Here is a 14517-nt window from a genome sequence, read left to right as displayed (position 1 = left end):
GTAATGAGCTATCTTTAATTAAAATCTCACTCATTATGGATTCAGGGGACGTGGAAGAGTCGTTGACAAGAAAAAATGATCTGCACAGTCTACCTTTGCTCTGATGTTCAGCACAAAAATGGAACAACTCTCTCCACTCTGCAATGTGTAGGTTATTAACACCCCCTTCCACATGACCTGACCTCAATGTCTCTTTATTCCCTTCTTGTTCTGCCAATCTTAGGGACTCTGGGTTTACACAGAATGCCTTCTTCAATATTTCACTGTATTTCAACTCTCCCTCTGTGTCCATCAAGGGACCACGTTTTCTAAGCCCATCCCATTTCAGGCTATAGAAGACTGGAACTATCATGCATCTGCCTCTGGCCATGGGATCAGAGTTGTAGGAAGAGGCTAGATTGAGAGTATCCCTCTTCTCAGCTTCTGAATTCTGCTACTGCCATCAGCTGACTATGTGTACATAGATAGATCATTTCACCTCTTGAGGTTTTTTTTCTCTGCTTAGGTTGTGAGACTTTGACCAGATGATCCATAATGTGGCTTTCTGTCACTTAGTCACTTGAGGCACTAAAAATGTCTAATATTTCAATAAAATGTTCCTATGCTCCCCACATTGAAAAATAATTTCCTATAGCTGCAAAATCAGGTGTTAACAATATTGCTATTAAAAAACAAATGAACAGACCACACAAAAACCTGCACATAAATGTTTATAGCCTCTTTATTTATAACCTTTATTCAAAAATTTGGAAGTAACCAAGATATCTGTCAATTGGTGAATAAGGAGAGAACCTTTGCCACATGCATACAATGTAATGTTTGTTGTTCACCAATGAAAAGAAATGAGCGATATATAGCACAAAGACTATGCCAGAATATGTACTATGGACTTTTAGTGAATAATAATTACAAATAATATTTCATTAATTATAACAAATGTACCATACTGATGCAAGATAGGGGAAGCTGTAGGGTGGGGAAAGAGTACATGGTAACTATGTACTTTTCAGTTTTTCTGAGAATCTAAAGCTGCTCTAAGAAATAAAGTCTATTAATTTAAAAAATGAAAAAGTAAAAAATAAATTTAATTTTCCCTCAACAAGAATAGACAGGTCTACAGTAGTTCCAGAGAAACATCAGTCTGTCAATGTACATCTCCATCTCAAGCATATTTGACTAGTAAAAGACAGAGAAATTTCAGGATCCAATGTATAGAAAGCGAATTGGATCATGATGGGTCCTAGGCACGTTCTGCCTCCCAGGCACTGAGATCTCTGTGCAACCAAAAGAGCAGAGAGCACCTTTCTGTTACGAACTGAATTATTTCCCTCCCAAATCCTTATGTTGATGTACTCACCCTTTGTACCTTAGAATGGGACTGTATATGGAGATAGGCTTTTAAAGAGGTAATTAAAGTTAAATGAGGTCATAAGGGTGAGGCCTAACCAATACGGCGGTATTTTTCTTATAGGAAGAGAAAGAGATACCAGGAATGTGTACCCACAGAAAAAAAGCCATGTGAACACAGTGAAAGAGCAGCCATCTGTAAGCCAACGAGAGGGGTTTCAGCAGAAACCAAACCTGCTGACATTTCTTGGACTTCTAGACTCCAAAACTGTGAGAAAATTTCTGTTATTTAAACCACCCAATCTGTGATTTTGTGATGATAAATATATCTCCACTCTGGTATTTTGATTCTAATAACTGCCATTATTACCATCACTAAAAAATACCATTTTCTAATTATTTTAAGCTTAGAACTTCATGCTAACCTGGAAATACAGTTTCTTTGATTTTTTTTCAGAAGTACAATTTTATTACTTTCAAATACATAATGATACTAAACTGATGCCTTAAACAATATGTTGTAAGATTTGTCTCAGTGAGCAGATGTCTGACTTGTGTGATAGTTCAGAATATTAATTCTGGGCAGAAAGAAGTTGTATGACACATTTTTACATTCTCTAAATTGCTAAATATGTCAGCAAATATTTGTACAATTTTCTTGATAAATAAAAATCGTTTGTTAGCTTAAGAAATTTTGCTAAAATCTATTAAAACTATTCTTATTAGACATATTCGCTGTTATTTTTAAATTTTCTTAAAAATAAGTAATATGTGGAAAATAAATTTCAAGTTTTAATTAAAAGTTAATACTTTATATAACTTACCTGGTCTGAATGTGAAAGTTGTTTGTGGTTCCTGTATGCTCATAATCATGAATGGCAGCAGCAAAGACCATTGCTAAAATTTCCAGTTCAGTGAGCCAGTGCTAGTAAATTAAAGAAAGATACCATGGTATTTAGAAAGCAGAGCCATCTTGTATTTCTACAAAAGAGATTTTTCAGTGCATCCAGTATAAGTAGTCATATATATATATATTAAATTATTTTTATTGATCTTAAAATTCTTTTTTCCCTTATTTCACATACATTAATTGCATAATGGATGCTTCATGAAGTCAATGATTGTTTCATGGCTTGTAAATTCAAAAAGAGACATTATAATGTTCCTTGCTAATCAGAAAAGGAGTAATTTTCTATGATTTAAAAGGTGAACCCTCACTAGGTTTTTGAATTCAAAGGGGTTTGTTGCTAATTAAAATTAGCAATTTGGGTTCTCATGAAATCAGTTATAGTGTAGTGATTTCTTTTAGTTTAGTAATTTTTAACATATAGCCCATATATCATTGAAATGTTTTTAGCTCAACTTTTGTAGAAGCCTCTTCTATCAGGAAATTTCCTAAGAGTTGAAAATATTCACTTTTCTCATTAGAGAAACTGAACTTTGTTTTTATATTTAAAAATTTGGAAGAGTTTCTAAGAATTTACTAAATTTGCTCTTCATAGCACACATACTCTTGACTGTGCATATAAGTTAGTAATAAAAGAGAGAATAAATGTTTCATATAAAATCCAGACCACCTGCTTCAATATACATTGATCGTTCTGTTATCCATTGGACGGTTTAACAAATTTCTCTGCTATTATAAGCCTACTTTGGTAATTTGATAGTTTATTCATCGCTGACATTTAACATAACAGTTTTACTCCTCTATTATGGTAACCACATGTGACCACTTAAACTGAAAATAAATATAATTAAATAAAATTAAGCTCATTTTCCCAGTCACAGAAACCAAATTTTAGCTGCTTCATAGTCACATGTAGCAAGTAGTTACCAGATGGAACAGTGCAGTGTTCCTATCATCACAGACAGTTCTATTAGATAGAACCACCAGTAGGTGGTACTTGATGGTAGTAATGGAGGATCCAAATGATATGGAGCTTGCTCTTAGTAGTCTCATTCCATATACTTGAAACAATTAAATTGTACAAAGCAACAGAAAAATATAATGTAAACTACATGCATACTTGATAAAAGATCACAGTTTGAAGTACAATCAAAGAGCAGATTGAATGTCTATTTGATGGCAGTGATCTTGAAAGAAGGATGGACAAAGATTAGTATCTAAATGCAGTGTTAGGAACAGAGAGATTCTAAATAGAGCAAATGCAGAATGAGAGTGTAGAGGCTGATATGAAAGTCGAATTGCCAATTGTGTTGGAAAGTCAAGTGGAATGAGAATGGAAAGAGAGTGCAGCTTATGGGAAGAGTTGATAGACTACTTTGATTAGAGCTGATGAATTTGGATTTTGTATAAAATGCAAGAGGGAGCCATTGTAGGTCCATGACTCAGGAATGAGAGGTGACAACTGGTGAATTTCATAATTGACAAAGGCATGATCTTATTAATCTTTGCTCCCCTTCACATAACCTATCATGGTAATTGGCACATAGTAGGAACTTAATATTTGTCTGTTGACTTGAATTTCACCAGTTTTGTATTAGGAGGAGGTAGTAAGGAATAGTTGAAAGAGATTGTGGAATCAGACAATTTCTGGTTTTAAATCTTTGTCAATCATTAGGCAAACAAGTTATTTACCCTCTCAGCCAGAGCTCTCATGAAAATAGAATTAGTGATCATTCCCTGTGGAATTTTAAAAGAAGTTTTAAGTTAATGTATTCGCTGTACTTTTTCACAAATCTTGTCATATAGTAAAATACAGAACAGATGCCATTTTCCTGAACTTATTACCTTAAATGCACTGTAGAAGGCATTGAGTCTGGGAAATAATAGTGAGCTAACATATCTTTAGTGATTGCAATTCAAGAATAAATAGTCTCACAGCTGGATGACTGAAGCAGAAATGATTTTCAGAACCAAAGGGAGTTGATATAGCTAGCTATTCTGTGTTTATGGGTGCATTTAATTGTGAGTCATTAAAAGGAAGAATGGGCTGTATTATAAACTGAAGTAAGACTGGGCCTCCAATGTCCCCAGCGAGACCGTGGAATTAAACACCATGAAATGAATAGCAAGCAACTAAAGTTAAACCAGTTCTTGAGCCCCCAGAAACCCATTGTTTTATAAAAAAAATTATTCCTAGAAAAAAGTCACCTGTTTTCTTAAGTATTTCCTATTGATTATATTTAAGATTTATATATTTAACTGTGATTTTAAAAAAGTAACATTCAATATCTATAATAACATAGAATATGAAGTTGCAATTATACAAAAATACAATTAGGGCAGCAGAGATAAATTTTAATTATAGATTATCTCATAAGTATTTAAAATTATTATCTTCCTAGCTGTCAAAATTGATTATACTTATTTCCTGTTTTTAGTCTCATTATTCTCTGCTTCCCATAAATAGTACTTCTTCCATGAATCTCTCTTATTTATTGCCACATTATAGCCCTAATAAATAATTTTAAATTATAAAATGGTTTGGAAAGAGAGAAATGCTGAACCCTTACACTCAATTTAAAAGCACATCTATTCTGCATTAGCAAAAGTAGAATTTGGGGCTGATTTTTTAGCTTCTTGGTTGTTAATTCATTTTACACTGGTGCCAAATGAGAATTCTAACTCAGAAAATGAATGTTTAAATGCATAGATTTTGTAAATGATGCACGAGGACACGCCAGAGAAAATGAGACTGAATCCTATCACTCTTCCCAACTAGCATAGTGATCCATACGTAACCTATACTCTTCTGATTCCTCACGGACAGGCATAAAGGGTAAAAATGATGAGTCATGAGCAGTGCAGACACTGTGCTTCATCTAAACTACAGTTTTCACTTTGCATAGAGGAATGCTTAGGGAGACTAACTCTAAAAATGAGAAGTCCTCAAATTACATCATAGGGAGATACTGACCGCTATCAACAGTTCGCACAATGATGACAGAAAGAAAGAATAAACTAACATTAACTGGACATTTTAGTTATATGGTCTCTAATTTGTATAATCATCCTATTTTCCATTTATGAGGTAAGTATTTTTACCTTCATCTGGCAGCAAACAAAGCTGAATCCTAAAGAATTGAATCAACCTGCCAAAGGCCACATAGCTATCAAGTGGAAGAGCAGGAATTCACCCCCAAATCTGATTTCAAAGTTTCTGTTCCTTCCAGAGATCAAAATATTCCTTCCATGGATGACAACAGCATTTGTTACTTGAGGGAGGTAATATGCAGAACACATTCTTCTAAGGTTTCAAAAGCAGAATTTCTAGATAATTTAACTGGGTATATTGATGGGTAGAAGCTAATAAAGCTCTAAGACTTATGATGTAAATTTTCATACCTCAATTTTTCAGTGTGTGTGTTTATATGTGTAAGGTTGGGAGAATTTCAGGTCAGAAAATCACATTGACCTATTAGTTCCTGGTGTGTCTAAAAGAGGATAATTAATAACTCTTTTAGTTAAATTATTGGGTTGGGTACTTTTTCTCTATCCCTTTGAATAGGATGACATAGTTTGCTATAACTTACCCAGTATAGAAAGTGAGTGTTATAATAATATTAATACATAATACACATAAAGTAATATATAATAAAAATAAGTTAATAATTGTTATCGACGTGAGGGTGTGTGTTAATACCCATTATGTGTCAGGAACTAGGTTAGGTGCTTTACATATATGATATCATTGACTCTTCACTGGTGGTCAGTATTATTAACCACATATTAATGACAAGAAAACCAAGGTAGAGAGCGAGTGAGCTAGGGTAGTGGTAAAGCAGGATTTCACACCTATGTCTGATTGCCTTGAAAGCCTGTACCCTTTCCACTCTTCCAAACATTGCTGTCTGGGAAGCCGTTTGTAAAAACAGAATTCCCACACAGTTTGTAGAACACAGAGTGGTACATTTTCTGTAGACTGATTGGAGAACAATTGAGTCATTCCAGAGTGTGGGGGTCTATTTCTGGGTGTGGTCAGTAGACTGCAACTGCCAAAGGAAATAGATCTCACATCATCTTTCTTTCTTCTACTCTTAATGTTAGAACACAGTGCCAGGAGCCCTTAAATACAAGTGTTCCTTTCAAGACCTCGGATGATTTGAAATTCAATGAGATATTTGAAGGTGGCTTGGTAGCACTTGGTGAAGGAATTTGCTCTTTAGCAAATGGATTGAGCTACCACACACCACTGTCACCTTGGCACAGAACTACAAGTTAACTAAGTAATAAAGGATAGAAAGAGACAGAGGCTGTACCGACATCCAATCTCTCTGCAGTGTCTACTCCCAAGCCAAGAGTATCCCATCTGACATTAACAAACGGAAGGACACTGGCTTCATCACAATCCCCTTCAGGCACTGGTCCTTAGAACACTTTGCAGGTGACAGGCTGTGTGAGTCACCTGACAATTTGGGGCTGCCACTGGAGTGCTCCATAAATGTCACACAGATAAGACTGTCCTGAAACAGCAGGACATCAACTAAAATACTGAAGTCAGTGACTTCAGTAACTTTCCCAAAGCTATAAAGCTGGCAGTGAAATCTAGTTTTGGCAACACTGTCAATAAATTCGTAATTCATTTTGCCTTTCCTCTTAGCATCTATCATAAAATTTCTCATTACTCTCTGCAGTTTAAATGTATCTTCCTGATCTTGGACAACAGTGACAATCTTCCACTAGGCTGTTTTTGTAATGGCCAAACTAATGGATGATTAAAGAGCCCACTAACACATTTTTGCTGAAGGATGAATAAATCAGAAACAAGTTCCCCCAAGAAAACCTGCTAAAGTAGAGTGAAGTTATGTTTATGACTGGTAAGTTATGGTCCTCTCAAAGAGTGACTATGTGATCTTCACTAATGTCAACTTCTAGGAGTCCTGCTGGGCTGGACCAGCTTTGTCCAGTATTCTGGAGAAGTTGGAATGGCTTGGTATATCCAGGAAAAAGTCCTCCTCACAATTCCGAGGAAAAAGTTCCATTGTGGATTTGAATTTCTCTATTTACCAATAATACAGCATCCTTCATTTCTTCAAACAGAGATTTCATTTCAGAACAGAGATTCTGAGGCTAAAATAGGAGACTTTTATTTAGCTCCCTTTACACTGATAGCGAAAATAAAATATACTTAAGCAGAAACATTTTTAAATGATGAAATTTTGGTTACCTCCCAGCATAAAATGGCATATATCTTCTCACTGCATGTCATAATTAAAGTAGATATTTTATTAGACTGAAGGCTTTACTTTTCCATTCCATTAAGTTCTGAAAAAACTGAATCACTTCAGTTTCCATTTCAGGGTACCACTTACATGTTATGTTTTTGAGTTAACTTTTTCAAAGCCACAGAACTCAGGAAAGAGGAAATGCCACACTTGAAATCCATCTGGCTATCAGATTCAAGACCAAGGCCTTAGAAAGGAAACAGTAAACAGCTCTAACCAGGAAGGTAGTGAAGCAACTTTTTCAAGTAGAACAGCATTTGCAGCTGTCAGGAGGCAAAGAGTTCAAAAAACAGCTGTGATGATGAAGTCTTATTAGAACCAAAGGAACTTTAAAAGAATTTGTGTGTGTGTGTGTGTGTGCGTGTGTGAGTGCACATACTAGAAACAGTTATAAAGAAGGTTACATATGCTACTTTTTAAAAGCTTATAATATTCTAAAACTCTATCTTTGAATGCTTTATTTTCTACTTATTATTGTTAACTTCTACTCCATCCCTTTCCATGCCAAATCAGACTCCTAGAAAGAAGAGTGAGTAAACTTCAACCCAGGACCAAGCAAGTCCAGACATGGCTGCATTTGATCTCAGCCAATGGGCATGTTTATACCTTAAGTCTGTGATGCCCATACTTATACCTTACAACAGGAAAACCCAAGGTATGAGGTTGACAATACATGTAAGTTCAGCCTTCAGTAAGGTCATGAGAAGGTCATGCTACTGTATCAGTGAAGGTTTTTGAGATTTCTGCCTCACCCAAATAGGATTTAACTCCAAAGCAGCATATATTACTTTGCAATATTGTTGTAGAATGCATATTTCTCTTGAATTGGTAGTAATATTCCAAGAAAATCCTTTATGAAAAGCCCAGCTAAGGGGTGCCTGGGTGGCTCAGTTGATTAAGCATCCAACTCTTAATCTCAGCTCAGGTCATGATCTCACGGTTTGTAAGTTTGAGCCCTGCCTCAGGCTCTGCACTGACAGTGTGGAGCTTGCTTGGGATTCTGTCTCTTTCTCTCTCTCTCTGCTCCTCCCTCCCCCTTGCTACATAAATAACTAAATAAATAAATACCTAAAAATTAAAAAAAAAAGACAGCTGAGCTCCAACCATTAGCCATTATCAACTGCCAGCCAGTGACTGAGCCACCATGGATGTCTTTCCCAGTGATGTCCTTAGATATCTTCAGCAATACTTGCTAGCTGATTGTAAGCCCATGAGAGACCACAGTGACAACCTGCTAGTTGGGACCCTTCTAACTAGACCCTTGAGAGATATTGATAAATTGTTGTTTGAAGCCACTAAATTTTAGAGTAGTTTGTTTTAGAGCAACAGATAATTGAAACATGGCTTAGGAGTAGGATCTGAGCCCAAGGCATTGATAGATCTGTGATATTTTGGAGGAAAAGAAAGATGAAAAAGTGGAGTAGACAATTTCTTTAGTCATCATATGAGACACTATTGGATGAATCACAGCAAGTGGATGGTATATATAGTAAGCAACATACTATAGTTTCTTAGGAAAAAATAAAATTATTATGAGAATTTCCTGTATATAATAAAGTTTCCTGTATATAATAAAATATAATAATTATGTAACTGTTACAAGTTTTCAATATCTTCAGCACAACATACTGTGGCCCTAGGGACTTTGGTTGGGACCAGGTTAGGAATAGTCTCTGGTGTGGAAAGATGAGGTATTGAGGATCTTTGGGGCCCCAAAGAGCATTAGTTACATAGATCTGAGTGCCAATGACCCAAAAGAACAGGTGTGACTTCTGAAATCAAAATAGGTAGGAAATGCATATTATGGGGTTTGGTGGAACATTCTACGTACATGCACTTTATGGCACTGCTTCAGCATAGGCTGACACATAAGGAATCAAAAAGGTACTCACAGGGACTATATCCCTTTGAACCCATGTCAGTGTGGAATTTTTAGAAGACTTATTCCTTCCTTTTCATTTCTGGGAGTCACCCTAAACTCTGATACATTTCAGAAATTCCAGGCAGTGCCAGAGTTCCTAACATGAACTCACTGTTGTCCCAGGATTGCACTGCTGGATTATTTATTTACTTATTCATTGATTCATTCAGATGTAAAGAAAAGGAAGGAGAATTTGGAAAAATTCACATAAATAATTTCCAAAATCCCTATTCAGATTTCATTATAATTAGCAATGCAAGTAAAAGAGAAAAATCCACTGAAGTCAGCTTGAGAGAACATGGCAATATGAGGGAAGAGAACTGTAACTAGCTTTTATCCCAAAGACTTTTTATCTAGGTCACTTTTCTTGGTTGATTCCTATGGGAAAACAATTTATAAACAAAATGTTCTAGAGTCCAAATTTTGGCAAATTTGTAGTATATTTACATTTGCCTCTGGGTATCTTTTTATCATTGAGTTAAAATATTTTTTTGGATAATGTATATTATGAATAACTCACTAACCCTAAAAAATACAAAAGATTACTTCTTATAATACTTTTATGGGTATTAGAGGGACAATGGCAATATGGAGAAAAGGAATTTGATGTTACAAACTAACAAACTTCAGTTAGGAAAGCTTTCTTACCATGATACCTGTATGAAGCATTATGTAATGCACAGTTTGAGTGACATCAGCTGCATGAATCAAATTGTGATAAGGATTTTTGTACTTGCTGTAACCAACTTCTAAAGCTTCTGCAAAGCAAATTAGGCAAGAAACAGGAATCTGCGAAAAGTAATAATTATGATTATATTTTGATAAAATAGTAGCACTAAGTCAACATAAGCACAACAATGTTCAGGATGGAACACAATTGTGAGTCAGATGTGGGCAGGAGTTTTTTTGCAGTTAAATGTAGGCTGTTCCGAAAAATGATTTCATTAACCTGTTAGCTTTCAATCCTAAGATTATAAACCCATGTGTTTAACTAAGAGAGATGAATTAACAATATCACCCATATTGTGGTCTTTAAATGTTTATATCTTCCAGAGTCAAGACAGAAGGCTAGTTCTTAAAAGGGTAAAATTACCAGTTACAATTGAAGTCTGTTTTTTCTATCTGTAGTACAAAGGATTAAAATAAATGACCTCCCAGTACCCTCTAGCTCTAAAAATGCCATGATTCCATTGGAAATGCTGAAGGGTACAAGTTTCAGAGTGCTCAGAAATCTGGATCAAATCTGTTGCTTAAATGGCTCTAAATGAAGTTAATTAGAAGCCCTTTCATCTCAGTTTAAGAAAACCTGCCAATAAAGATTCATTCTGTGTTTGTGAAACATAGAAGAGCATCTTTTTTTTTTAAGAAAACATAGCTCACAGTCTCTACATGACTATTCTGGGAGTAATTCAGGGGGATGTTGGTATCTTGTTGGAATGATGCTACAATGGCCTTATGACATCCATGTGGATACATGTCAGTGAGTCATGGAAAATGGATATATCGTGTGGTAAACTCATCCCCTAGTTCTGTGACCTGCTAATTAGAAACATTAAAAATGCATTGATTAATGACTCAATGTTCTGCTTTTTCATTCTTATTCAGATAACCAATTCTAAGAGCATTTCACTTTTGTCCCATGTTTCTGACCTTGAAACGATTGATAAGATCATATCTGGTAAACAGTTCATAAATCATAAACTTCAGGCTGTGCTCTCCACTTGCTTCATTTAAGGCAAATACATCAAAAGACCATTTATCAACATCCTGTAAAAAAAAAAGAGGAAATACTTTAAATGGTAATATTATATAGTTCTATTTCTCTCTATGAAAAGATCAAGCATTGTAGATTCAGCAGGTTACATTTTGATTTAGAACATCTGACTATATTTTGCAGAGTTTGATATGACAGGGCCACTTAGCATCCATGGGTTCACAAAAGTGAGGTCATAATGTGTAATGTAGTGTTAAGATTTTCCTTAATCCTTTAATCCCAAAGTTATCAAACTTGATGTAATAAACCTGTTAACATTATAATACTAACCTTATCCTCAATCTCTCTTCAAATTCATACCATAAGTCACTTTCTCAGAGTGGGCTTCATTTTCAGGTAGAATTACGGGTTATGTGGTGATGTCAATGGGGAGATGGGGGAAAGTAGCCCCAACTTCTCTTTCCCATCCACCACCTTCTACACGGCTTGAATTACACCCTAAGAGTTAGTACTTTGGTTTAAAGCTTTGATATTTTGTCTTCCTTTAAGATGCAAACACCCTAGAAAGGTAGAGTATATACAACCTTGTTACTCACTGTACCCTTGATCGATTCATTTACACTTTCCTCCAAGGACAGATGAAAAGGAAAAAGAAGTGGGTCTTTTGACTGATGTGAAGGAAGAGGAGAGTAATTGCAGCATTTCAGGAGATTCTTTAGAGAAGTGGTCAGGCTTATAGGCAAACACATACATACCCTTGGAAAAAAACCACTGCCAGTGGGAGAGAAAGCCAAACTGTTACAGCTACCTCCTGATGTTTGCTTTGGGTAATTGCAGGATGAATACTTGCAGAGGTGTTCACAAAATGGACTTGTAACAAGTGATATTAAGTCCTATATACTAAGGAGGTTTTAATGTAAATTTGAAGCTCCAATACTAAACAAATCACTGAAATTTTAAAAATTTAAAGAAATACAACAGTCAGCTCTGATTATTAGAAACTATTAGCAAAGTGTGGGTTTATATACACACAACAGGTTTACTATTGAATAGTAAGTGGGAAACCTTAAAGCTAGGTATTAATTTTGAATTTGGGCTGGCATTGTTTAGAACTTGGTTCATTTAACACATTTTTACAGAGGCCAATTATCTGTACTATAACATGATGAAACCTGAGAATCTGATAAAAAGTATTCAGTCTCCTAAAAATACTGCTTTTGAAAATAGTAATAACAGCTTCTAATGGTAATTTTAATCACTTGAAAACACCAATGAAATATTTTTGTTTTATTTGCTTGCATGCTTTTGTTAAATTCCTCACATTTGGCCCTGATTTGATCCCCAAACACTTGCTTTATCTGTTTGTAAATTTAGAATCGCTAAAAGTTGTCTTAGAAGGCATTTTGCCATCGTAAAGCTCAAATGAGGCCAACAAATCTTTTATCAAATTCCAAAGCTAACACAGAAGAATTAGTTCAGATTGTTAGGAAACTGCTATTTATAGTTCTTGCAAGGGGTTTCCCACTGAATGAAAGGTTAGTTCTCTACTTTGGGGGATTTTTATCAACAATAATAATTTACATTTATAAACTACTGCAGATGCTTGATTAAGAATAAACAAGACAAGAAGGTATCTCAGGAAATAAGAACTATTTAACAAAAATATTCTTTACTGGTGGCTATTTCCTTCTGCAACCTGTTAGTTTATATATTTTTTCTATACTGAACTTTAGAAAAATGTTTACTTTCTCTCATACTAAAACATTGTGTTGGTTTCTAAGTAAAGGTTATTAAAATAAGAAAAATAAAAATAAGTAACATTCTTGCCCACATTTGAGTAAATAAAAATCTCACAAGATCCAAGGAGTAATTAATACCCTACAATGTGACATTTCAGTTATATACTCCTTTATTATAGCTTTAGAAACATAAACACAGGGACCCCTGGGTGGCTCAGTCAGTTAAGCAGCCGAGTTCAACTCAGGTTGTGATCTCACGGTTTGTGAGTTCAAGCCCCATGTTGGGCTCTGTGCTGACAGCTCAGAGCCTGCAGCCTGCTTCAGATTCTGTGTCTCCCTCTCTCTCTGCCCCTCTCCCACTCATGCTGCCTCTCTCTCTCTCAAAAATTAATAAACATTAAAAAAAAGAAACACAAACATAAAAAAGTGCCCAAGAAAAACTATCCTTTTAAGTTAATAAGATGAAAGTCTAATATGGAACAGAGAAAAAAAAAAAAAAACAAATGCAAAGGGTACCCTTAAAAATAAATTAACAAAAGAAAACAATATAAATTGAAACTAGAAAAAGAGTTTAATAAATCACAAATAAAACAACTCAGGATATTCTGTTGCCAGTGTCCTTTAAATTCTTGGTTGATACAGGAAAACAACCATGAAACTATTAGAGGAGACAAAGTTGAATGTCTCTACCCAAATTCAACAATAGAAAGAAATAAGAGATATTGAACAATAAGCCTACAAACTGCCTCTAGAAATAGGAACAGTGCTCACATGGGCACACACAGTGGAGACAAGTGAATCCAAAGCTTTTACCACTTCAGAGTTTTGACTCTAGTTATTTCTAACATATTTAATACTGCAATGGGGCCTCCACCACAGGAAAAGCAGAGATGAGAGAGACAAATTTCTTTTGTTTTCTTTCTTAATTTTATCTTTTTATATTTTCTCAGAACTAAAATTCCAAACAAATTTCTTTCATGTAAGTTTTGTCCTGAAACATTTTTTTTAATGCATGCAACTTTTCCATAGTATATACATAACAAGATATGTATATTCTGACAAGTCCTGGTGCCATCTCAAAACTGAATTCAAGATCCACCTAAATAAAGCACAAAGAAGAAAAGAAAGCACATATGTGTGTGCACACACGTGCATATGCATTGATAGCTTGTTGGTGTCAATCAATCCTCATTTAAGTCTACAATGAGTCGTGATTCAGAACACACGACATGTTGAAAATGGTTAAAATACTACTTATATACAAACATATAAGCTGCAGCAAAGACCTATTTTCATGTTCTCCCAACCATTTTAAGATTTGAAAAATGACTGTTTGAAAAAGTTAAAATAATTAAAATCATTTCACCTTTAATGTTATTATGACAGCTTCTGGATATGCCAAACCAACCATGTGATAGGACTTTCTGTACATCCTGAAAGAGAAAAATAAGTGTATATATAAAACTCATTTACTCAAAGTTTTCAGCTATTTTTTAAGAGATGAGGGAAAAGATTACTTTTGACTTTTTCAACTTTCATTTTTAGGGACAAGCTCCCTTTGTGGTAACGATGACAACTATGGTCACCATTTATTGAGCATCTACAAT

At 34.9% G+C, this 14517-nt stretch overlaps 1 protein-coding gene across 11 annotated transcripts in view; it reads right to left on the bottom strand.

Moving 5' to 3' along the window:
- The window catches only part of PDE1A (phosphodiesterase 1A), a 327820-nt gene that overhangs the window by 53372 nt on the left and 259931 nt on the right, over nucleotides 1-14517 (bottom strand). For all 11 annotated transcript variants that reach the window (XM_078451127.2, XM_078451124.2, XM_078451125.2 and 8 more), the window contains 4 exons: nucleotides 14277-14343; nucleotides 11108-11224; nucleotides 10106-10246; nucleotides 2172-2272 (listed from right to left, as the gene is read on the bottom strand). In XM_078451127.2, the coding sequence (XP_078307253.2) occupies nucleotides 2172-2272; nucleotides 10106-10246; nucleotides 11108-11224; nucleotides 14277-14343 (426 nt within the window). The remainder of the gene's footprint in view (nucleotides 1-2171; nucleotides 2273-10105; nucleotides 10247-11107; nucleotides 11225-14276; nucleotides 14344-14517) is intronic.

Source organism: Panthera onca, chromosome C1, assembly GCF_046562875.1.
Source record: "Panthera onca isolate mPanOnc1 chromosome C1, mPanOnc1 haplotype 2, whole genome shotgun sequence".
NCBI classification, from domain to species: Eukaryota; Metazoa; Chordata; class Mammalia; order Carnivora; family Felidae; genus Panthera; species Panthera onca.
Note: the sequence above shows the minus strand (reverse complement) of the source record. Positions and strands in the feature narration are given on the sequence as shown.